General features: G+C 41.6%; 1 protein-coding gene across 1 annotated transcript in view; it reads left to right on the plus strand.

Moving 5' to 3' along the window:
• The window catches only part of LOC145415010 (protein MON2 homolog), a 1,148,323-nt gene that overhangs the window by 526,335 nt on the left and 595,459 nt on the right, over nucleotides 1-26,529 (plus strand). Inside the window, exon 13 of the mRNA XM_080284427.1 lies at nucleotides 7,062-7,298. Within this exon, the coding sequence (XP_080140553.1) occupies nucleotides 7,062-7,298 (237 nt within the window). The remainder of the gene's footprint in view (nucleotides 1-7,061; nucleotides 7,299-26,529) is intronic.

Below are 26,529 nucleotides of genomic sequence, written 5' to 3' on the forward strand. Positions count from 1 at the left end.
CTCATGTTTTCCCATATCATTTAATGAATATTTATTATCCAATCTAGATTTAAACAAATGTATGCTGTCTGCATGGATCACCTCTCGCTCTAAATTATTCTGTTTATCTATAGCTGTGTTTGGAAAACTGAATTTCTTTGTATCATTGAGGCATTGACTCTTCTTCAGCTTGAACTCATGTCATTTTGTTCTTCCATCATCTTTCACAAAGAGGTCCTCTCTGTCCACTTGTTCTGTTCATCTTACTCCTCTAAACATTGTAATCAAATCTCTCCTCCTCATCTCTCTCTCAGGGTTGACAGTTTCAGCTTATCTCTCCTCAAAAGACAACTCCCTCAAGCTTGGTGTCAATTTTGTGGCTTCCCTTTGTATTCTTTCTAGTTTACTGGTGTGCTTTGTCAAGTGTGGTGACCATATCACTGCTGCATATCCAGTCTCTGTCTTAACATGGTCAGTATTAACTCTCCCAGCATCTCTTCATCCATATAATTAAATGTCACCCTCATACTGTTCAGTAGCCCGTAATTTCCTCCAGTAATCCTGTTTATATATTTCTCTGGCGATAGGTTATCCTGCATAGTTACATCAAGTCCTTTTCTTCATTCGTCCTCCTTATTATTTCATCTCGCATCCTCTACTCATACTTTGTCTCTTATCACTGACTCCCATTTCCAGTACATGACATTTATTAGTACTGAATTCCATTTTCCACATTTGACTCCACTTGTAGAGTTTATCTAGATCTTTTTCCAGTTCCTGCAACAATTTACTCTTTCAATACGTTTCATAATTTCTGCATTAGCAATTGATGCAGTGTGTAGTGAAATGCTGAAGCATGGGGGAGAGATAGTAATGGAATGGATGTGGAAGATGTGCAGATTGGCCTGGGAGGAAGGTAGAGTCCCGGAGGATTGGAAGTCAGGTATAATTATTCCCTAGTACAAAGGAAAAGGGGAAAAAGAAGAGTGTGGTAATCATGGGGGCATTTGCCTTCTTAGTATAATAGGAAAAATATATGGTAGGATACTTATTGATAGAGTAAGGGAAATAACAGAGGAATTAATTGGAGAAGAACAGGGAGGTTTTAGGAAGGAAAGAGGTTGTGTAGATCAGATATTCATTCTTAGATCCTTAGTGAAAAGTTTCTAGAGAAGGGAAAGAAGCTGTATGCAGGCTTCATGGATTTGGAGAAAGCATATGACAGGATGGATAGACAAGGATTGTGGAAAGTATTAAGAATATATGGAGTAGATGGGAAGTTGTTGAAGGCCATGAAGAGTGTGTATGAGGGTGCTAAGGCTGCAGTGCATGTAGATGATGAACTGAGTGAATTTTTCTATTTGAAGGTTGGGATGAAACAGGGATGTCATGTCTCCATGGTTGTTCAATCTGTATATGGATGGGGTTATAAAAGGGATACAAGGTAGGGCAGTGGATGTTGGAGCGGCCCTAGTGAGAGAGGGCAGTGTTTGGAAACTCCCTGTACTGTTGTTTGCAGATGATACTCTGGTGTTAAGTGAAAACGAAGGGGAGCTGCAAGGCTTGATGGATGAGTTTGGGAGAGTGTGTAAGAAACGGAATCTAAAGGTGAATATAGGGAAGAGTGGAGTAATGGTCTTCGAGAGAAGTGAAGTCAGTGAATGTACAGTGGGATTGGATGGGCATTAAATGGAGATGTGAGTGCATTTAAGTACTTGGGTAGTGTGATGAGTAAGGATGGAGGTTTGGAGGGTGAAGTGCTTGAAAGGGTGCAACAGGGAAGAAAGGTTGCTGGTTCCTTGAAAGGAGTGATAAGAAACAGGGAAGTGAGCATGGAAGTGAACAAGTTACTCCATGACAGTATTGTGAAACCACCTCTAACGTATGTAAGTGAAGCTTGAACCATGCTGGAGGGACAGAAGTCAAGAATGAGAGCAGTGGAAGTGAGTTATTTGAGAGGAGCCTGTGGAGTCACATGGAGAGACAGGCTGACAAATGAGGATGTGAAGGAATGTTGTGGTGTGGATGTGGATGTGATAGTTAGTGTTAGGAGAAACACAGTCAGTGGTTTGGCCATTTAGAGAGGATGGAAGGTGAGAGACTGATGAGGAAAGTGCATGTGAGAGAAGTGGAAGGGGGGAGAGGGAGGGGGCGGCCAAGGATGCGATGGAGGGATGGAGTGGAAAGGTATATGGGAGAGGGAGGTGTGAGCTGGGAGTAGGGCAATGAAATGGCGGGGACAGAGAGACATGGAGGCGATTTGTTTGTGGCTACCCCTTATGGGATTGAGGCATCTGGCAATACAGTAGATAGATAAAAGTACTCAACCCTTCAGGCATGTCATTTATATATATCAAGAACATAATTGGGGCCAACACCGAACCCTGGGGCACTCCACTAATTACCTTTTTCCAGTGGGAAAGCTTGTTTCTTATTACAGTTCCCATTTCTCTTCGTGTCAAATAATTTTCCGTTCATTTCAACAATATCCCATTTACACCTCTATAGGTTCTCAGTTTCCAGAATAATCTTGTGTGTGGCACTCTATCAAAAGCCTTTTTAAAATCCAGGTAAACACAGTCTACCCATCCTTCCCTCTCTTGAATAGTGTCTGTCACTCTGCTGTAGTAGCTCAGTAAGTTCATAACACATGACGACCCTTCTCTAAATCCAAATTGCTTGGATGTTATTACCATATTCCCTTCAAGGAATTTTATAAATTTTTTTAATGACATTTTCACATAGTTTGTAGACTATTCTGCTGTAGTGAGGGAGACCGGTCTGTAGTTAAGCGGGTCCTCCCACTCACCATCTCTGTAAATTGGAACCATATTTTCTCTTTTCCATGCAGTAGGTAGCTCTGCACTTTCAGTGGAAAACCTTTTAATATCATAGGTAGGCCTCACTAACTGGTCTACACATTCTTCCAAGCCCCAACCAGCTACTTCATCCAGTCCCATTGTCTTTCTCACATCTGTATCCTTCATCAAATGAAGAACCTCATTTCTCTCAACTACTACTGTTTCCAGTTTCCGTGTTTGCATCTATGTTTCAGGTTCTTGGAATTCCTCTTCTGTTACAAATACCAACTGCAATTTATCATTCATTATGTTACACATTTCCTCGTCTTTTTCATATATTACATTACCATCTCTCAATGTCACTATGCTGTTCTTTGTTCTTATTGTTACTATGAACAAACATGTAGAACAGCTTAGGTTCTTTCTTGGCTTTTATTAACAATATGCCTCTCGTTTTTTTGTTCCTCCTCCCTTCTTGCTTTTACGTAATCATGTTTTACTTCTTTGTACTCATTCCAGGCTTTTTCAGTATATCATTTTCTTACTTTATCCCATGCTCTATTCCTAATTTCAAGTGCCTCCCTACATCTTTTATTAATCCAATATTTCTTTCTGTCTTCCTTTTTTGCAGCAACTTTAGAAACATGGTTTCTGGCACCCTCCTAATATATTTTTATAAATATTTTATATCTCTCCTGGATATTTTTCCCTCTCTCCATTTCACTCCAGTCCATATCTCTACAATATTGTCTTAAGGGATCAAAATCCACTTTCCCATAGTTATGTCTATTTTGTTGATATATATATCTCCTCTTTCTCCCATGTCCCTTCCCAATACCTCCATCTCCTCAGCCAGGTTATCACTATTTCCTTGGGGGCATTGATACTGCAGTTTCTGTATATATCTTTACAGTTTCTTGTGAAAATCAGATCCAGTCTTGATGGTGTATCCTCTCCCCTAATTCACATATTTTCTTAACCCCTTAACCATGGGCCGTCACTACCGTGACGCTTGTTAAATAAGTGCCATACCGCAGGGTGTCACTTCTGTGATCCAGGGATTTTTTTAATCGCCTGGGCTTTCAAGTGCAGTCTTGTATCATCTATCAGTACTGCCAGTGTGTAGCTATAGGCAGTGCTGCTAATACCACTAGTACTCGCATCCAGTGTTACCAATTTAGCCATTTTTCTGTGTTTGCCTTGCCTCCCTACCTCCTCTCCCCTACCCTCTCCCCCCGCCTAGTTACAACCTGGCCGCAACGCAGCTCCCAGCTGGTTTTTTCCATTCACTTTTTCCATTGAAATGTGCCCTATGCCCTGTTCTCATACTAAAAAAAATATTTTTAAAAAATGGGAAATGGCTAATTGATACTGTCATTGGCCATAAGTAGCTAATTTATCACTTGGCAACACCCCACATTCTCTTGGTCGCAAGTTTTCCCTATTCGTTACCCTTTGAGATGTCCCTTATGACCTATTCGCATACTAAAAAATATATATTAAAAAAAAAAGGGAAAAGGCTAAGTAACACTTCCATTGACCTGGAAGTAGCTAATTTATTGTGTATTGTCTAGATTTCCTGCTATCTCCGCGGGAGGGGCACGGCGCGGTTCAGCCATCCCCGGGGGTAAGGGGTTAACCAACTGTATTAAATATTTTCCATTATCACCTCCACCAGTCCATACCCCCTGGTTTCCACATTGTTTGCTGCATCAGTTCATTCCGAATCGACCTCTTTACAGTTAAAATCACCCACTAGCAGCACTTTATTTCTTCGCTCAGTTATCTTCCTTAACATACCTAGAGACTCACTCATTAACTGTTCATACTCATCCCTATTCCCTGCACTGGTCCTTGGTGGCATGTACATCACTACCATGTCTAACTTTTCACCATGTTCTTCCACTATTTCCACTCTCAGTATTTCCAGTTTCACATTTCCTGAATGTATCCTTTTTGTATTTATCATTTAATCACTCATAATCATCACTCCTCCTCCAAACTTTCCTTCTCTGTTTTTCCTCCACACATTATAGTCTTCCCGACCAAGCACATTTGCATCGAATTCTCTCCTTAATTTAGTTTCAGCTAGACATACCACTTTTGGCTTCTTTTCCCTAATACAGTCACCAAGTTGTAGTTTCTTCATTATCAGTCCATCAGCAGTTCTATACATTACCTTTATCATGTGAGCCTGAGTCTTCTCAATCACTTCCCTTTTTGCACTAACTTTACCTAGGCCTACCAGATCATTTTGTACTATTCTTTTTAGTCCTTCTTTATATGCCACTTTTTGAGTTTCATATCTTTCACTTTCCAAAAAAAACACATCTCTTTGTTCCTGTGATCTTTCCTCATTTTTGCTAATAGCCTCTTCCAGCAATGTTTTCAGTTTAGTTTTCTCATAGGAGTTCAGATATTTTCTTATCATTACTTTTTTCAGATTTTCATCATCACAGCCTGTGTGTGGCTTCAAACACTTTTCTTATCATATTTTCATTCATAAATTTAACCTGGATAAGCCTAATGTCAGGTCCTTCCATTTTATAATGGCCTACTTTTCTTACATCCTCTATTTCTCGTTCCCAGTTTCTTCCTTCTTCATTTATCATGGTAAAAAATTCAATGATCTTGGTTATTTCTTCATTCTTCCTATCGTGCTTTGATTTCTGTTGCTTCTCCTCAACTCTTAAGATGATCACACATCTATTCCTTTCATCTGTGCTCCTCACAATTGCCTCCTTTTTTTTTTTTTTTTTTTTTTTTTTATGCCTCATTGTTTGCCTGCCGTTTTTTTTTTTTTTTTTTTTTTTCTTGTATTATTATTTCTCTCAGTTCTGGCATCTCTTCATGCCCTTTAACCACTCATCCTGTTTGTTCTTGCACTCGTTACAGAGCTGTACATGCTTTCTCAGTCAAACAGTCAGTTTCACTCATTTTCTTTTCACTCATTTTCTTTCTCAGTTCTTTATTTTCCTCTTCTGAATCACTTATTTTCTTCTTGAAGACTTTCTCCTTGGCAGTACTCAGCTTCTTCTCATCTTTTGTCTCACCTTTCTTTGGCTTAAACTATCACTTATCATGCTTTCTCGATTACTGCTTCCATCTTTGAAATTCAAATCATTAATGCTTTTGTTAACTCACACATGTCAGTTTGATGGTCAAATCCTTCAAAATCATAATTGGTGCCAACACTGACCCCTCTTGAAGGGAACAATTTGTGAGCTCTTGGCCTTTTGTTCCTTCTTCTGTGCATTAAAAAATAAATAATTAAATAAAATGTCGGTGACGGTGAGTGCATAATGTGTTTTTTCTGTGTTTTTAATGTCACTGTCTTATTCCTCGTATGTCTGAGAGGAGTAGGATATGTCTTTTGAGGGCACATCATTACACATTTTTGGTCATACAGAAGTCTTAAGGGGATTAGTGGATATTAAACTGGAGATGAGCTCAACACATTAGCTTGTATATAATGGTATTTAGTGGTCACTCTTATATGTGAATCCATTGTGCTGTGTGTGGTAGCCTAGGTTAACACATTAGCTACACATCACGAGGATGTCTGTACTGGGAAAGTAGTCTCACTCTGTCTCTCATTGGTATCGGGTTCGGAGATCTGCTTTCATATACAGGTATACCCCGGTTTAACAATGCAGCTGGTTAGGTAAAAATCCATCGTTAGGAGGGGTATCGTATATTGGGGTAGATTTAACATGTAAAGTAATGGGATGCATTTTTCAGCCTTGGGTTTCCCCCCAGTCAGTTCCAAAGCCCACTCAAGTGAGCCCAAAAATAAGGGTAAAGACCATCTAAGTGGCCTAACAGTAGTAAAAGAAGCTAACCTAAGCCTAACACCTGTAAATAACTCACTAAAACCAACAAACAGAATCTGAAAATCGTCAAATATAAGTATGGAAAAAATCAAGCTTGGTAAACTGTACCCCAAAATGACAATGTCCACTACACCTATGGCTAAAACACATTAATCTAAGTCTAAAAACAATATATAAATCAACCTAAACACAAAATTTTAGTCTGAAATATCATCAAAATCAGTAAAAAAAATCTAAACTCATCGTTAAACCGGGGTTTGGCCCACTTTAGGCGGGCTATAGTGGTATTTCTACCACCATTGTTGAGCCGGGGTATCACATCTAGGGGTATTGTATATTGAAGTATACCTGTACAGTATTTCAGTAAATAATTAGAGAACCAGATTACAATTTGTGTGATTGATGTTCATGAAAATTTGATAGTAGCACTGGGCAAATACTTGTACAGGTGCGTCACCAGGTGGTTGCAGTGGGAACAGCGCTGGCCACTCCTTCTTTGCCAGTCGGTGCTCAGCAGGGACCTGTTATGTTGACAAACAAGAACTTGCAGTGCATGCGTGCCACCCTCTCAATGGCTCATTGCCATGGAGGTGTCCTTGGAGCAGCCTGGCATCTTCTCCTCACCACACTGCAGCATCTTGTTTGGATTCTTGGACTTAAGCCATCTACTGGAGGCAGCCTCAAGGTTAGTACAGTAACAGATACCTTTATTCTCTGTTGTATTTTTTTTTTTTTTTTTTTTTTAACTGTAACTATCCACACTTATCAGATATTCTCAGACTGCAGGTCACTTGCATGAAATAGCTTTACTGAGCTGCATAGCCCAGGGACTTTACACTCCTGATGGGGTGTTACTGGGTGGAAGGTGGATGCATGAAGCATTGTACATACATATAGTACATACATCATCTAATCTTGTGTTGCCCCATGAGGAGTGTAGGATGAAGCATTGTATATTATAATAATCTGAGATTTTTCTTTATAGTCACTGCAAAGGTCATCTGAACTTTTCATATTGTTGATTATAGTCACGGCGCATGACTCTGAGGTTGTTATTATCGTGCTCTGGCAACCTACCATTCAAAATTGCGTCTGATTTCATGTATAATATGAGACGCATGTGATTGTTTATAATATGTTCGTGTATAATAATATTCGTGTACAATATATTCGTGTATAATAATATGATTCGTGTATAATATGACACGAAATCGGACGCACTTGTGAATGGTAGGTTGCCAGGGTACGATAATGACAACCTCAGTCATGCGCCACGACTATACAGTAGTTGCTTGTACAGTACAGGTAACTCGCACGGAACACGATCTCACGGAACGCGCTCGCAATTATACACGGTAAGGGCTGGGATACATATAAGACAACGTAAGATTAAAAAACCATCATGAAAACTACAAATTAACGCAGGAGAGGCCTTTGAAAGATCAAATCCTCGAACGTCACCGCTCGCAATTATACACGGTAAGGGCTGGGATACATATAAGACAACGTAAGATTAAAAAACCATCATGAAAACTACAAATTAACGCAGGAAAGGCCTTTGAAAGATCAAATCCTCGAACGTCACCGCAGCGCGTGGTTTGTTTTGATTATGTGACGATCTAGGCGGGAAATTATTCAGTGAGTGAGACATTCCCGAGTACAGTAGCACAGTATTTGTAAGTTAAATATTTAGAGTACTGTACTGTTCTGGTAAGTTTATGTGCAACTTAAAGTACTATTAAATAACTTTAAAGCAAGAAATAAAGTCTTATAACCAGTTTACCTGATAGGCGTCAGAATATTGCCTTTTTTATTTGTTCGTTTTTTCCACAGTACTGTACAGTATTTGTAAGTTAATTATTTACTGTTCTCTTATGTACTGTACTTATAAGCACTTAAATAAAGTTAAATCATTAAATAAAGCCTTGTAACCAGTTAACCCGAATTATATGATTACCCATGATCGGCGTCGGAATATTGCCTTTTTTGTTTGTTCGTTAAACTCTTACTGTACTGCTTTTCTACAGTACTGTATTTGTAAGTTAAATATTTACTGTTCTGGTATGTACTTGTAAGCAATTAAAGCATTGAATAAAGCCTTGTAACCAGTTAACCTGATTTATATGATTATCCATGATCGGCGTCGGAATATTGCCTTTTTAGTTTGTTCGTTAAAGACTTATAATAAGAGAAAAATACATTTTTGTCTTGGTATCTTTACCTATTTGCTCAGGTTTGCTGTAATGGTTTGGATCATTTGATGCATTGCAAATTGTAGAAAACTGTGAAAACTTTCGGGAAGTGAACGAAAATCTGGGACATGAGACTGACCTTGACTTCACCCTCTCGTGTGTCATCTGTCAGTTCACAACCTGATATCGTGATGAGTGGATGTACGATTTTTTCGCTCGTGGCCATGCCTAACCACACATAGTTACACCCATTATCTCGACCCAGACAGAAAATACAATCTTTTTCCTCCCTTGCAAAACACAAACAACCACCCTGTTTACGAGGCAGCAATATATATTGCGAAAATAACAAGGTAAAATGATAGAGAAAGATGAACATCTTATGACGGAAGAAGTACGTTTTCCCTGTCTGTAAACGTATTTATTTCTGCTTTGTATCTGTATTCGTAATAATTAGACTTATTGTTAGTTCTGAAACTGCATTACGATTCTATTTTTAGCCATACTCGTGGTGTGGGAGCTGGAAGTTGTGACACAACTTCCTTATTGCTAATCGGACTGACCCTCCACTTTATTCTCCCGTGGCAGAGTCTAGCCTTGGAGGACATGCAGTTTTCTCATTTAGGACTGAAAATTCAACTCTTTCGCTCCCTTTTCCAAGCATGGGCACAACGATAACGTAAAAAATAACTCGAAACTACCATAAACATATATCAAAAAGGTGAAAATGTATTCATAACTTTTTTTTTCAAGCCATTCCTAACAGATTATGTACTGAAATCATTCGATATCACAGTACTGCATTTCTAAGTTAAATATGTACTGTTCTGGTATGTGCTTGTAAGTTAAAGCACTGGTACCAGTTAACCTGATTTATATGATTACCTATGATCGGCGTCGGAATGTTTCCTTGTGTTTACGTACAGTATTTGTGTGTTGAAGTTTTGCTGTGGAGTACTGTATTTGTGAGTTATAACATTAAATAAACCTTCTAACCACTTAAAGTGCTTTCTAGTGATTACCAGTGACAGATAACAGCAAAACAACACATTTGGGGGGTCTAGGGAGCAAAATATGGAGTAGTTTAAATATACGCGATTTCGCACCTAACACGGCACGGTAGGAACGAAACCCACGTGTTCCGTGCGAGTTACCTGTACTACTTTGAAATTTGTAAGGGGTATGTGTACAATACCATCACCAATCTGAATTTTCTAATACTCATCGTACCTCAGTATATCAGACATAAAGCTAAGTATCTCTTTCAGTTTATTCATAACAGAACTGATTCCTTTTCTTAGTGTGACCGAATGAAAGACAGTATTTTTTATTATGTGTGCAGCAGTTTTTCATAAATTATCTGCAATATTATATTCAAAATGATTGTTAAATCTTGAAGATTTATGTGAGAATAAGTGGAAGTCGAGTTTCCACATAAGTTCCATCAGACAGTTTTTAATATCATACAAAAAGGGGCATGAATGATTGTGGGTATATCAAATAAATGGCAAACATTTCAGTTTGTTTATACTGGGCAGTTTAGAGCAAAGCGAGAGGATTCAGGGAAGGAGCAATTGTGGAAGAGTATTTCATCATGTTAATCTCTCTGTCTCTGTCTGTCTGTCTGTCTGTCTGTCTGTCTGTCTGTCTGTCTGTCTGTCTGTCTCTCTCTCTCTCTCTCTCTCTCTCTCTCTCTCTCTCTCTCATATTACAGTATCATATACTGTATTAAGCCTGCAGGTAAAATATGTGAAGTGAGAGAGAGTAAGAGAGTTGCAAGAGTTACATGGAAAATTTAATATCTCTGAGTGTTTGTGATCCATACTGAGGAGATATTTCATATTTGCATGGGAATGCCTATCCAATTTGCTATAATTCTGGTATAAGTAAGAACCTATCAAGATTTCTTTCAAACTGCTCTGCTGTAGTGATACAGTATTAACAATATCCATGTGGAGTCTGTTGCAGGTGGAGCAGATATTGCATGTGAAAAATTTTTCACATATGTTGGTGTTAAATCTTTTGGGTTCCAGCTTCCAACCATGGCTGCCTGTTAAGTTTGTGTCGAGACTAAACAGGTTTCTATTGTTGAGTTTGTCAGACCCATTCAGTATTTTAGACACTTCAGTGAGCTGACCTTGAAGTCTAAAATTTTCAACTGAAAACAGTCCCCACTGCCATCAGGCGATCCTGATAACTCAGTCTCCAGATGGGTGGAATAAGTTTTGATGTTGTAGCTTTGGCTGTTTCTAGTCGACCTATGTTTTTCCTAAGTGTTGATGAACAAAATTACACAGCATACTCCAAAAGTCTACAAAGGCATTATAGAGTGTAAGAAAAATCTCCCTATTCCTACAATGAAACTGTAGCCTAGCAATTTCTGGGCATTGTTCAATAATTTGATGCTCTGTTTGGAAAATGTTAAGTCACTTCTGATCAGTACACCTGTGTCCTTTTCTAAGTCAGCCATCCTCAGAGTTCTCTCCAACGGTTGACCCAGGATTTGCATGGCCAGTATGCATCACCTTGCATTGCTCCAAGTTGAATGGCATAGGCCATGTCTCAGACCATTCCCCTAGCCTGCTCAAGTTTGTCTGGAGTTTTGCAATCCAAAACTTCAGCACTGCTCACATTTGCTCCAAGTTTGATGTCATCTGCAAACTTTGACATCACACATAACAGGCTAACATCTTTGTCACTGATATAAATAATGAACAGGAGTGTACCAAGGACTGACTCTTGTGGAACTCCAGAAGTGACTGAAGCCCAATCAGAGGTAATTCCATTGATCATTCACTGTTTCCTACCTGTAAGCCAGTTTTTTCTCCAGAGCATAACCTTCCTACTAATACCAAATGCGTGCACTTTTGACATTAGTTTGAGGTGAAGCACTTTGTTGAATGCCTTTTGAAAGTTTAAGCAAAGGATGTCTGCTGCTTTATTCCTGTCATACTAACTCAACTTTTTGTGGAAAAATTTAAGCAAGTTGGTTAGGCATGATCTATGTCATCTGAACCCATGCTGGGAGTCCATAAGCTGATTGTGATTTTCCAGGTGTTTGACTATCCTGACTGCAGTCATTTCTTCTAACAGTTTTATTATGATGAAGGCTAGGCTGATTGGATGGTAATTCTCAGGATATTCCTGATCCCCTAGCTTAAAGACTGTCACATCTGCTGCCTTCTAGTCTTCTGGCACTTCCCCCATTTCCACCAATTTGTTGAAGGTTTCTGCAGGTAAAGGAGCTACATTGGTCATGCACCTCTTTAAGAACTCTTGGAGGGATTTTATCTGGACCAGGTGACTAGTAAATATTTTGCTTGCCAACTCTTCTTGCTGCCTCCTCAAGTGTACAGCAGAGGATTATGGAATCTTCACTCTCATGGACCAGAGAGAGAGAGAGAGAGTGTGTGAGGTATTTGTTCTGTAATCTTTAGATGTTAGTATGAACATGGCTTACAAGCCCAGTAAAGATATTGCTGAAGCTGAATGAAACAAGGGGTTGGTTGAAGGAGGCAAGATATACAAATTTGTGGCCAGAGAATGGGATGTCATATGTGTTGAGACAGTCATCAAGTCCTTCAAGAAATGCGGCATCTGTAATGCATAGAATGTTGATGAACAAATTTGGATGAAGAGGACAGCAACATTGAAGGCAAAATTGAAGTCAGCTAACTGAGTCAGTCCCTTGTGATGACAGACTTTGTGTGCTAGTCATGCAGCTAACTTTGAAGGATTGTACATACTGTGTGATGATGAGTTTTGCATTAGAAATACAGCTGGGGTTTATAAGATTTTAGATTGTATGTCATATGATCTCTAAACTGAGTGACAAGCCAAATGGTTTCCTGTACCCAGGAAACCATTTACTACGCTGGGTGATAACCATAAAACCAGGGTTTTTAGCAGGGTTAAGTGCCCCCCAGATGCCCTTATCCAAAATCACCCAATCATGGCAGTTGTTTCAGAGAGCCTCAGAGGGCCCAATACCTGCCCAGGGCCCCAACCCAGTGGGCAGATTCACATGGCCATGTGGAATGTGAGAGGTGTGAATGAGGAGAGCAAGAGGGTGGAAGTGGTGAATGTGTTCAGAAATGCGAGATATGCCGTGATGGCATTGTGTGAAACGAAGATGAAAGGGTGTGAAGTGGAGGAGTGGGAGAATGTGAAATGTGTATGATTGGGCATGAATGGGCAAGGTAGATACAAGGAAGGAGGTGCTTTGTTGATGAATAAGGTGTGGCAGAGTGGAAAGAGAGACTACAAATGTGTCAGCTCGAGGTGTGTGTATGTCAAGTGTTAGTGCATATTGCTGTTAATGTGTGTGTGTGCACGCACTTGTTACGGTCCGAGTGGTGACGTCATCAGAAAGGTCTTGCAGTATGCAGGCAGAGCCCGCTCACTTGGAAATGTGAGGCCGGTGAGTTCGGTTGTTTCGCATCCTAATACTGGTAACAGAGTGTAGTTTGAGCATAATGGCATCAACTAAGTGGCCTCCAAAACTTGAAAATGATTCTTCCTATGAGAGTTGGAAGAAGGACATCGACATTTGGTGTGAAAAGACAGACTTACCGAAAAAGAAACAAGCTCTAGCCATTCACCTTTCATTGTCAGGAAGAGCGTGGGTGACGACTTCAGTAATTGACGCTGCTGATCTGAAAGATGATAATGGTGTTCAGACCTTGTTGAACAAACTAGACGGTTTATTTCTCGTGGACAAAGGATGTCGGCAGTTTTCATCTTTTCATGAATTGTACAACTTCAGAAGACCTGGTGATATGAACATTCGTAAGTTCGTGGCAGAATTCGAGCATGTTTATTTTAAATTTACGAAGCAGGACATGCAACTACCTAATTCTGTGATGGCTTTTATGCTTCTGGCTTCATGCAAACTTTCAGATAGTGAGCAACAACTAGTGATGGCTGCGATAACTGAGGTAACTTATGAAAATATGAAATCCGCCCTGAATTGTATTTTCGCTGGGGAAATTTTGCGGGCGGAATGACGCATCGGTGTCTGCCAGTGAGGTGAAGAGTGAACCAGTTTTTTGGAGTGATGAAGTAGGGGGTGAGGAAACGTTTTACGTTAGGAGTACTTGACGAGGAAGGACAAGGTTTCAGGGTGGTGCAGTACGTGTTTGAGGTTGTGGTGATGGCCGTTCAACTGTATCTGCTAGAATTTCCAAACGCTCATCCACCGGCAGGAGGCCGAACCCGCTCGGGCCTGATGGTAAGGTGTTGAGGTGTTTAGTATGTGAGTCTCGATTTCATTGGACACATGACTGTCCAGATTCATACGAAAATAAAGGCAGTCGAGAAGAAAATTATGAAACAGTGCATCTGTCATTATTTATGGGCTATGTGGATACCGCTAGTAGAGGTAAATTACAGATGCTAGTAGAAGAATCTAAGGGATGTGCTGTTTTAGACACAGGGTGTTCTCCAACTGTATGTGGGGCTGAATGGATCAATTGCCATCTAAGTGAGCTCAGTGATTATGAACGTGAAGCTATAATAGAAGAAAAGTCATCCTCAACGTTTACTTTCGCTGATGGTGTCACAGTTTCTTCCCTACTCTACCCTGCTACATTGGAAATATGCTTGCAGCCATTGTGACTGATGTGGTGAGCAGCAATATTCCCTTGCTGCTGAGCAAACATTCCATGAAAAAAGCAAAAATGGTGATTAATATTAAGAGTGACCAGGTCAAAATTTGTGGAACTATCATTAATTTCAAGTCCTCATCTTCAGGCCATTACTTGCTTCCAATTTCTTTGTGACTAGGCTGAGAGTTTTGTGAAACGATCGCACTGGCATCACTTGGGGGTGATGTAGACAAAACGGCTTCGAAGCTTCACAGGCAATTTGGACACCCAACATCGGCTAAACTAATCAGACTTATTACAGATGCTGGAATTAAAAGTTCAGAACTGGAGCAAGCTATCAAGGATGTATCTGATGCATGTACAGTCTGTTGTAGGCACAAGAGAGCTAAGCCCCGACCTGTAATCAGTTTGCCCATAGCATCTAAGTTTAATGAAGCCATAGCTATGGATTTGAAAGCTCTGGGAAGGCATTATTTCTTAGTCCTTGTTGATTTGGCGACCAAGTACTGCACCGCGATAGTAATTGCGGACAAATGTGTGACCACCATTATCAAAGGAGTATTTTGGAGCTGGATTATTCTGTTTGGCGCACCTGGAAAAATTCTTACAGATAATGGGTGTGAATTCAACAATGCTGAAATACGAGCATTGGGAGAGGCCTTTAATATCAAGATCATGACGACGTCTGCAGAGAGTCCATGGAGCAATGGAGTATGTGAGCGTCAAAATGCAGTCATAGGTGATATTGTTAGGAAGATAATGGCTGATAGCCAGTGTGACTTGGATGTGGCCTTGGCTTGGGCAGTATCGGCAAGAAATGCTCTCACCAACTATGCAGGTTTTTCTCCTAACCAACTTGTTTTTGGTCAGAACCCTGGCCTGCCTAATGTGTATGCAAATGATCCTCCAGCCTTGGAACCTACATCACCATCAAAAATTGTGAGGGACAATTTGAACGCTCTTCATTTAGCAAGACAAGAGTTTATAAAGACTGAATCGGATGAACGTTTGGCTAGGACTCTGCGGCACAACATACATTCGAGTGACTTAAACAACATCCAGAATGGAGATGAGGTCTTCTACAAAAGAAATGACAGCCATGAATGGCATGGTCCTGGAATCGTAATAGGCAGAGATGGAAAACAAATTCTGGTGAGACACGGCGGTGTCTACGTGCGAGTGCATGTGTGTCGTCTAGCACGTGCTCCAAAACGAAATACTTCAGTTGGAGACAGCGTCAGTAGTTATGAGAAGAACAGTGTAGTCCAAGAGAAACCTAATGACGATGCTTCGCAAGGATTGGATGACTATCCACCGAATGATGAGTCGGAAAATGGTGCAATTCTGGATGATCAGCCTCCTACAGTTTCTCTTTCGGTTAAGGAGCCTCCCAAGGTTTCTGTTGGTCAGCGTATAAAGGGAATACATTCAGAAACAGGAGAGTTGGTGACTGGAAGGATTGTGAGTTGGGTGGGAGAAGCCACTGGAAAGTACAAACACTGCTACAATTTGAAGAGGGACTCTGATGGCAGTATTGATTGGGTGGATCTGGAAAATGATTTCAGCACATGGGAAGTAGTTGATGATGAAGCAGAGATGCTTGTTCTTTTCAACTCTGAGGACGTATTATATGCCAAGGAAAAAGAAATTACAAGCTGGCAGAATAATGACGTGTATGAGGAAGTAAATGATGTTGGGCAAGATGCCATAACGGTTTGATGGGTTGTGACAGAAAAAATGAAAAACGAGAAGCCGATTGTTAAAGCCCGTTTAGTCACCAGAGGATTTGAGGAAGGCACCGTGGATCTCCGGAAAGACTCTCCTACATGCTCAAAAGAGGCTGTGCTTTTGGCACTTTCTTTTGCCTCCACCAACCAACGAGATTGCCACGCTATGGACGTGAAAGCTGCTTATCTACAAGGTAACGACATTGAGCGAGTTGTTCATTTACGTCCTCCGCCTGAATATGCAAACGGTAAGCTGTGGAGACTAAGGAAAACGGTTTACGGCCATTGTGATGCTGCTAGGCATTGGTACATTGTGCGTTAAAGATCAGTTGTTGAGTCACGGAGCTAAAGTGTCATCACTGGATATAGCACTGTTCTCTTGGAGTAATAGGGGCAAGATCGAAGGCATTATATGCATTTATGTTGATGATTTCCTTTGGGCTGGTACATGTGAGTTCGATCAGCAAGTGATAAACAGTTTGAGCCAAATATTCCTCATTGGCAGTTCGGAATCAAAAGCTTTCAAATACGTTGGTCTAAATGTTGTTTCCAACAGCAATGGCAGCATAACGCTTGACCAGTTCCAGTACGCATCGTCTTTGAAACCAGTCACGCTGAGCAGACATCATGCAGCAGTAAAATCAGGAGAGCTGTCTAAGTCTGAGAAAACTGAGTACCGAGCGTTAATTGGGCAACTCATTTGGCTTGCCACACACACTTGTCCAGATATTGCCTTTGATGTGTGTGAGTTGAGTATGACTAGCAACTGAGCTACCATAGCCGATTTGCTTAGGCGTAACAAGGTGATCGCAAGGGTGAAGACTGACAACATGAAGCTATACATTCCAAGAATGGGGCCACTCGATGAATGTTATATAGAATGCTTTTCAGATGCCTCTTTTGCCAACCTTGTAGGCAATGGGTCTCAGGGAGGCTTTGTGATCTTCCTACGAGATGCTAGTGGGGCGAGATGTCCCTTATTCTGGCAGACTAGAAAGATCAGGCGGGTCGTCAAATCTACTTTATCAGCTGAAAAGTTGGCGCTACTTGAATGTGCTGAAACTGCTGTATATCTCGCCAACATATTGCGTGACGTTTCTGTATGTGGAGATTTCAAGATCATGTGTTTCGTCGATAACAAGAGTCTGGTGGACGCCCTTTACTCCTGTTGGAGTGTAGAAGACAGAAGATTGTGCATTGATATTGCTGTATTACAAGACATGTTGGAGCAAGGGGAGATTGATGAAGTGTCTTGGGTGGATACATCACAACAACTGGCTGACTGTCTCGCCAAGAAAGGTGCCTCGACCGAGCGGCTGCGTGCAGCAGTCAGCCGGGACTAGAAGGATTATAATACTTCAAGGGACACCACATATCTGTATGTGGTTACAGACTGGGTCTTAATGGTGCTTAAACAAAAGTCTGTGTATTGGATATATAGTGTGTACAGGACGCCAATAATCCATTCAGTTTCATCCTTGGGATCTTTCATCAAATAAGAAGAGAGGATGAGAGTATTAGTGCATATTGCTGTTAGTCTGTATGTGCGCATGCACTTGTTATGTTCCAAGTGGTGATGTCATCGGAAGGGTCTTACTGTATGCAGGCAGAGCCTGCTCACTTGGAAGTGTGAGGCCGGTGAGTTCGGTTGTTTCGCATCCTAATATCAAGTTCAAGTTTGAGAAGGTGAATGTGGCAGTGATTGTAGTGTATGCACTGTGTGAAGACAGGAGTGAGAAAGACAGGTATTGGGATGAGCCGGATGAAGTAGTGGGAGAAATGCCCAGGAGCTACAAAGTGATCGTAATGGGTGATATGAATGGAAGAATAGGCGCTGGTCCTGAGGATAATATAATGGGTTGTAATGGAGTACCAGGAGAAAATGATAATGGAAATCGACTAAAAGATATGTGTCAGAAGAGGAAGTTGTGCATTTGTAACTCGTATTACAAACACAAAGATGCACATAAATATACATGGTATAGAGGGAACGGGGATCGTGTTCAAAGAAGCCTGATTGATTATGTGCTCGTTGAGAGGTTGATAATGGGAATGGTTGCTGATACAAGGGCTGTGAGAGGACGATGTGGAGGTCTATCAGATCATATGATTGTGGTATGCAAGATCAAGCTGAGAGGAGTGAGGTGGATCAGGAGAGAGAGAAGCAGTAAAGGAGAAAGAGTGGAAGTTGAGAAGCTGAGGATCAAAGAAATGGCAGATGATTACAGGACCAAAGTAGAGGAGGAATTAGAATTAGTGAATTGGAATGAAATGAATCTGAACAGCCTGTAGAATGCATATAGGCATTGCTTAGTTAGGAATGCTGAAGCAGTGTGTGGTGTGGTAAGAGTAACAACAAAGAAGAAAGGTACAGGATGGTGGGATGAGGAGGTAAATAGAGCGGTGGAGGAAAAAAGGAAGAAGTGGCTAAAAGTAGTTACAGGATAGGGGGTCAGTTGAAATAAGAACTGAATATATTGAGAGCAAGAAGCACGTAAAGAGACTAGTGAAGAGGAAAAAGAAGGAGTTAAATGATGATCTAGGAAGAAAAATGAATGCAAATTATTCTGAAAATAGGAAGCTGTTCTGGAAAGAGGTGCGGAAATGTAGAAGTAAGAAATGTGATGGTGTGAAGGATGTAGGTGGTAGATTATTAACCCATGGGGATGAAGTAAGGACCAGATGGAAAGAATATATTGAAAGCCTGATGAATGGGAATAGAGAGAGCAGAGCAGCTGTAAACATGATTGGTTTTGGGGGTGTGCAGAGAAGGAATGCAGTGCCAGGAGACGTGACACTTGCACAGGTGAAGAGTGCTGTGAAGCAGCTGAAAAATGGGAAAGCAGCTGGAGTTGATGAGGTGTGTACAGAGATGATTAAGTGTAGTGGAGAGAGTGGAATGAAGTGCTTGTTGGAGATAAGTGTGAAGGCATGGATGAGTGAAACTGTACCAGCAAAGTGGAAAAAGGCTTCAAGTGTACCCCTGTACAAAAAGAAAGGTGAGCGAAGTAAGTGCAAGAATTATTGTGGCATAAGTTTATTGAGTGTGGTGGGGAAGGTATATGGAAGAATTATTATAGAGAAAGTAAGAGAGATATCAGAAGTTCCAGTGAGTGATGAACAGGGTGGCTTTAGGAGTGGTTGAGGATGTGTGGATCAAATGTTTGCAGTGAGACAGATAGCAGAGAAGGCTTGTGGGAAGTAGCATGAGGTGTTTATGGCATTCATGGATCTGGAAAAAGCATACGACAAAGTGGACAGAGAAGGATTGTGGAAAGTTTTGTGCATATAATGGTGAAGATGGTAAGCTGCTAGGTGCTGTCAAGAGTTTAATGGGCATCTAAGTGAATGGTTCATGAATGGTATGTTACAAGGTTGTGTGATGTCCTCATGGTTGTTCAATATATATATATTTATGGATGGGGCGATGAGAGAAGTAAAAACATGAGTAATGGAGAGAGGAATGGCGTTGGTAACAAATGATGGTAGATGGAATATCTCAAATTTGTTGTGTGCTGATGATGCAGTACTGCATGCAAATACCGGACAAGGACTTGGTAGGCTAGTGCAGAGTTTTGCTGATGTCTTTGAGTGTCATGCCTTGAGAGTAAATGTAGAAAAGAGTAAAGTGATGGTTATTGAGAGAGAAGGTGACCCGTTACAGTGAATGGAGAGAGACTGGAATTGGTGAGAGAGTTCAATTACCAGGATACAGTGATAGAAAAGAGAGGAAAATGTGCAAAAGAAGTGGAAAGTAGAGTGACACAAGGAAGAAAAGTAGCTTGTGCAATGAAGACCTTGATAAGAAACAGAGGCTTGAGTATTGCAGCTGCACAAGGCTTACATGAAGGAGTGTTAGTACCAGCTTTAACATATGGATGTGAGACTATGGTGTGGCATGAAAATGAAAGGTCAAGAGTGAGAGCAGTGGAGATGGGACTGCTGAGGAATGTAGGTGGAGTACAGAGGGTTGATAGGATGCGAAATAATGTGTTTCATGAAAGATGCGGAGTGAGGAAGTCGGTGGACACCAGAATCGAGGAGAGTGTATTGAGATGGTATGGTCATGTGGAGAGGATGGATAACAATAGAGTGGTGAAAAAGGTATATTTGAACGAATATGAAGGAGGGAGGAGGCGATGTAGGCCAAGGAGAAGGTGGAGAGATATGGTGGATGAGTGTGTGAGGAAGAGAGGTTTGGAAGTCAGTGAGGCTAGGGAACTGACAGGAGATCAAGCTGGCTAATGAATGTTGTGAGAAGAAGTGCATGATCAGGGATTTGGCACCTCTTTTTAACATGGCGGCATCCAGATTGCCTCTGTCGGATACGATATGTGAAGCTACAGAATGTGGTGAATGTTTTTGGCATATCTGATAGAGCCAGGATTCCAGGGGCTTGAATGATGAGTGAATGGAAGTGTGACCCATTGGATTGGGCAGATTTGGGCTGTCTGGACATTGCTGCTCCTCACCCTGCCCTAGGGTGGGAAAGGAGGTCTGGACGTTGATGATGATGATGTCAATAACATGCTGTTTTTTAAGAAATTTCCATATGTCTCAGTCCCAGAAGTCATTGTTTTACAAATTGTAGGGCATGTGTTATGGGCATGGGGTGCTCAGCCTTATGAAAATTTTAAGAAGTAGTTAAAAAAAGTAGGGAGGGAGAGGGAGGGGTAGACCGAGGATGAGGTGGAGGGATGGAGTTGAGAGGTATATGAGGGAGGGGGGGGTGAGTTGGGGGGAGGGGAGTCAAATGGTGGGTGACAGAGTGACTTGGAGGCGTTTTGTCTGCGGCCACCCTTTGCGGGATTAGGGCGTCGGGCTATAGATAGATAGATAGATAGTTAAAAAAAATAATTGATGTTTCTCTGAGAATGATTAGAGAGTAATATTTTTATTTCTCTTGTTATATAATTGCAGTGGACCTTCAATTTCCACATCGAATGTGTTTGGGAATATTACTGTGTAAACCGAAACATGAAAATCAGGACTTCGAAACTCGTGTTATATGGCTAACTGGTATGGTGGAATCCCAAAATTTTCCTGAAGTCTCCCCTTTGGCCCTCTTGAAAAATTTTAGCCCCATCCGATCATACCTGCTACTCACTGAAGTGCACACACAACCTCTACAAACATCACTTGGCTAAAGGGGTTGATTAGAGTGTACAAAGTGGAAAGTCAGTGGTGATCACTTACCATGACAGGTGATGGTTCAATGTTTGGGTGTTGGGGAAGGGAGTATCTTCAGGTGTTAATTTACCTATCTAGAGATGAGCAAAAATCTATTTTGATGAAATAGATTAATGAATAACTTCATTGAAAGAACAAAAAGTACGTAGTGATTGATGATGAGGATGATGCGAGCGAGACAACTGAGAATGATGGGTTAGTCATTGCCTCTTTTCTCTCAACTTCCTGTGAATGGGACAAAGATTAAAGGTCCACAGGACCAAGCAGACCATCTTGCCACACATTTTTACTCCAAATTCAGCACCCCTACCCTATTACCATTTCCTCAGAGATTGAAGGCAGCATTTGCCCAAGATGTTCACTTACCGGCTCCTCATGGATTGGGCAACCCTTTTACATAGCTGGAACTCTCCTGTGCTCTGTCTGCACTGTCCACAGGTAAAGCCCCTGGGTGTGATGTTGTTGCTTGAATTCTTCTTCCATGTAACTTAACTAGTCAGAGGAGCGTTTCTACAGTTGTACAGTACAATGATTGCTAGGGAGCAGGTTTATATCGTGCCATTTGGAAACAGGCTCTTTTCCTATCTTTTCCAAAGCCTGGGAAAGGCCCAATGTTACCATCCTCTCGCTGTGCCATCTGTCTTATTTTGCGTTGGGAAAGTCTTTGAGAAGATCGTGTACAAGAAGCTTATGTGGTGACTTGAGACGGGTGGTCTTCTTCCAGAGGAGCTAGGTGGCTTTCAATCAGGGTGGGGAACCATTGATGTATTGCTGCAGATGGAATTCCTCTTCCAAGATGGGTACAGGAAAAATTAGGTTCTTTTGGTCGCCGTTATTGACATTGAGGGTGACCTTGATGCTTCGTCTCATATAGCCATGCTGTACAAATCGGGGGTGTCCAGTCATGTCCACTGGTTGTCTGATTTTACTTATGTGTCTTGTTGCCAGTGGCTGCATGATGTGGTGTTCCACAGGGCTCTGTGTTGAAGCCCCAGCTTTTCAGTGTCTTGTCAGATCTTCCTAGGCCCCTGTCTCCTAATATGCTAGTGTACTGTATATTGATGACATGACCCTTTTGTACTTTACTGACTCCCTACATCTGGCACAGATCTCCTCCAGATTTTAGCTGATGACCTTCTAGTTTGGGCCGCTGAGCGGGGCCTCCGTCTCATTGCCCAGAAGAGCACACTCATGTGTTTCACTTTAAAGATATGACTTCCGGGCATCCCAGCAATTACAGTGAGAATGGAGAAGCTCCCATTTCGGACTCACCACATCCTGCTTGGACTGTATTTCAGTGACCCTGTTCATACCTAATTGAAATACATGGATTACCTTTGAACGTCTTGTCTTGAGAGGTTGGATTTGATAAAATACATTGCAAGTACACACTGGAGTGCTGACAGGAATGTGCTGCTTAAGTTTTATATGGCCTTCATCAATGGCAAGGTCAAGTATGGCAGCTCAGTTTTGGATCAGAAACGGAGAGATGGTATCAAAAAAGCTAGATGTTATCCACAATGCTTCTATGCATAGCCCTGAGTGCCTCTCATTCTTCCCCAGTAATATCCATGCTGGCAGAGTTGGGATTGCTCCAATTGGCAAAGGGATCTTGAGGTGTTGGATTGCAGGTGGCTGAAGAGGATTTCATATCATTCGCAACATCCTCTTACTGGGTCTGGTGTTCTCCCCAAGACCCTGGATTGGCCTTTATATCCCTGGCTGCCCGTTGTGGTCCAAAGTCTTAGTACACACTGGTCTTTGGGGGTGCAGCCACCTCAGCCCATGCCTGCAGTAGTTGTGTCACCAGTTCCTCTTGGCTGGATATATTTGACTCCCTTAATCCATTAATGGGTGATGAATTTAGGATTTCCAGAGGTGTTCCCTTGGCATTACCCTACATTTTGGATTGTCAAGATACCTTCGATTGGGGGTATTTTAAAGTCTGCAAGGAGAGGTCTTGCAACTTAAGTCCCTTGATGTGAGTTACTGTATATTACAAAGATCTCTCCATTATGTCAGACATGGAAGCTGGCTGGCCAGCATTGGATTCTCATGGCAGAACTGTTAGCCATTTACCAGACACTGCTGTTTATCAGATGGCATTTGCCTTCCCCAGTGTGTGGTGCTAGATGTGGACTTGTAGGCCTCCATTCATTTATTGCGATTGGACCATCTTGTCTCTGACAGATATTTGGTATTTGAGATACAAGAGCGTTACTGAATTTCAGCTCATCACAATGGACTGTGGATACTCACACACACAGGCAGCTGGGCAAAGATATTGTTGACAAGGTGGCTTTTTTGGCTCATTCACATGAGGAGCCAGTAGTTGTGGAGCCAGATGCTTTGTCTTTGGTGGATTTGGTCAAATATGCAAGCAGGGCACTTGGGAACGTGGAACTCGGTGTGTATCATCCGGGATCAGTATTGTTGGAATTCCTCCCCTCACTCATGGGCTAGACAAAAGCTGAGGCATATTGATGTGGCACTGCCTCACCTATGCATTGGATAAACTGCCCATGCCTCCCACTTAAGGAGGCTGAAATTGGTGGACAGTCATGTATGTGCCTGATGTGGACAAGGGGAAACCATTGCCTGTGTTTCACTGGCCTGTCCCTGCAACTACTGTATATGGAGAGGTGTATCCAAAGGGACAAATTGGAAATTGTAGGAGTGGGGCAGTTCACCCTGGAAACTCTCCTTGGTGGATTGGTTATGGAAGCACTCTTGCGGGGATGGACCTTCAAGTTCCTCTGCAACTCAGTCTGGGCCTCATACCCAAGATCTGATCTATCATCTGGCGACATGCTGTTTTGATGGTAGGGCAAAAATGGTCACCTCCTGATGGATGTACCCATCTAATATACTATAAAGCCGTGTGTGTGTGTGTGTGTGTGTGTGTGTGTGTGTGTGTGTGTGTGTGTAATTCACCGGGTCGGTCAGGATCACTTGATGGTCGTGATCGTCAGCATTTTACCCTCCCGGAAGGGAGCTGAGAGCTCATATACTCCGATCTAAGGGCAAGGCTGTGACCTTCACACACGCACACACCCGTCCCCTTGCTCAAGGGGGACAGTAACCACCCACTTCTTCAGTGAAACTTTTCGCAACCTGAGCGAGGCGCGAACTCCCGTCTACCAGATGGCAAGCGAGAACGTTACCACTGCGCCAGCGAGCGGTGTGTGTGTGTGTGTTTTGGGCAACCGAAACTACACATTCAAATCGCACCAAAATTAGCACAAAAATCGCAAAAAATTTGCTGATGTGAAAAAACTTGGTCCCATCACGATTGAAAAACTTTTACTATATTTAATGAGCGATCACATTCTGACCAAAAAACGCCGCTCCAGGTGGCCGGCATAGGATCTCCGCATAATTTTTTTGCCTATAGGTATAACTAAAATAAACTACAGCAGCGCGAGAGCCCACCACAGGAGCAAGTGCGAGGGGCCCGAAGGGCCCACGAGCACTTGTCAAGTCTAAAATACAAGACAAGAGGCAGGTGCCAAGTGATGTGTGTGTATGTTTGTGTGTGTGACCAGATGATTGAGTGTACAGTACCTGTAATTAGACATTTTCATGTTCCATAATTTTAGCCATATTCATTTATGACTATTTGTTTTAAGGGAAAACTAACTTGAAAGAAGAAACAGTACATAGTGAGTGGTAGCAGTGAAATGAGAGACAAGACGCAGGTGGCGACAATGTGTGTATTTACCTAATTGTATTTACCTAATTGTGATATACAGGAAATGAGCTACGCCTATGGGGTCCCGTCTCTGTTTCTCAGTAAGTCAAATTTAGCTTTAAACTCGTTTAAATTTTTAGACTGGACGATCTCTTTGTCCAGGTTATTCCACAGGTGTATATATCTATAAGGAAAACTATATTTCTCGATATCCTTCAAGCATCTTGGCTTCCTCAGTTTCATCCCGTGTCCTCTTGTTACTCTTTTATCCCATAAAAACAGATCTTCTTTGTCAATTTTATCTACTCCCATCATGGTCCTGAACACTGCAATCATGTCGCCTCTCCTTCTCCTTTCTTCTAAGGAAGGCAAATCCAGCTTTTCCAGCCTCTCTCTGTATGACAGATCTGCCAGACTAGGGACCATCTTGGTTGCTGTTCTTTGTATTCTGTCAATCTTGTTTATATCTTTCTTTTTGTGTGGGGACCACGCTACTGCTGCATATTCTAACCTGGGGCCAATCATGGCCACAATCAATTTTTTCTTCATCTCATCCATATAATGAAATGCTACTCTTATGTTAGTCAGGAGTTTATACGTCTCTCTAACTGTCTTGTTAATTTGTTTTTCAGGTGACAAACTGTCCTGGACCAGCACACCCAAATCTTTCTCTTCTCTCGCTTTTGTGATTGGTTCATTACCCATCAAATAATTCAATGATGGCCTCTTGATACTTTTGCCCATTTCCAATATTTTACATTTCTTTGCATTGAATTTCATTTCCCACATCCGGCTCCATTCGTGTATCCTATCCAGATCCTCCTGCAGCATTTTGCAATCCTCCTCAACCTCTACCTTCCTCATGATCTTTGCATCATCAGCAAACAGACTTGCATAACTGTTCACTCCAGTGACCATATCATTTACGTAAATCAGGAACATTACTGGTGCCAACACCGAGCCCTGTGGGACTCCACTTTTTTTTTTTTTTTTTTTAACAACAGAACGGAGGAAGGAAAAACAAATGGGGGAAAAAAAATAATCCATACACCAGATTACTGGTGTCCTCTGTTCATAAAATATCTGTAACAGTTAGACTTGAACAGTTGCAGGTTGAAATTTGGAGGAAAACAACTCTGGGGAAGCGAGTTCCAGAGAGATGCAGTTCGGGGAATGAAAGAATTCTGATAGGCAGAAGTTCTGCAATATGGTTGAGTGACATTCCAGTCATGAGCACTACCAGATGCCCGTGTAGCACGAGGGAGGGCATGGAGAGGTGGCACCATGGACGCAACTTCGTCTGAGCATTTGCCAAAAAAATATCTGTAAAATAATGCGAGGGAAGCAACATTCCTTCTTACTTGCAGGGGAGGTAGTTTATATGTAATGGCAGGGTTGTTAATGATTCTAACAGCTTTATTCTGAATTTTGTCTAGTTGTCTTAATGCAACCTCTCCACAACCATTCCACAAGGGTGAGCAATATTCAAGCTGAGAGCACACATGACTCT

This window comes from Coenobita brevimanus, chromosome 101 (assembly GCF_032717465.1).
Source record: "Coenobita brevimanus isolate Jiangsu-jjx chromosome 101, ASM3271746v2, whole genome shotgun sequence".
Taxonomy (NCBI): domain Eukaryota; kingdom Metazoa; phylum Arthropoda; class Malacostraca; order Decapoda; family Coenobitidae; genus Coenobita; species Coenobita brevimanus.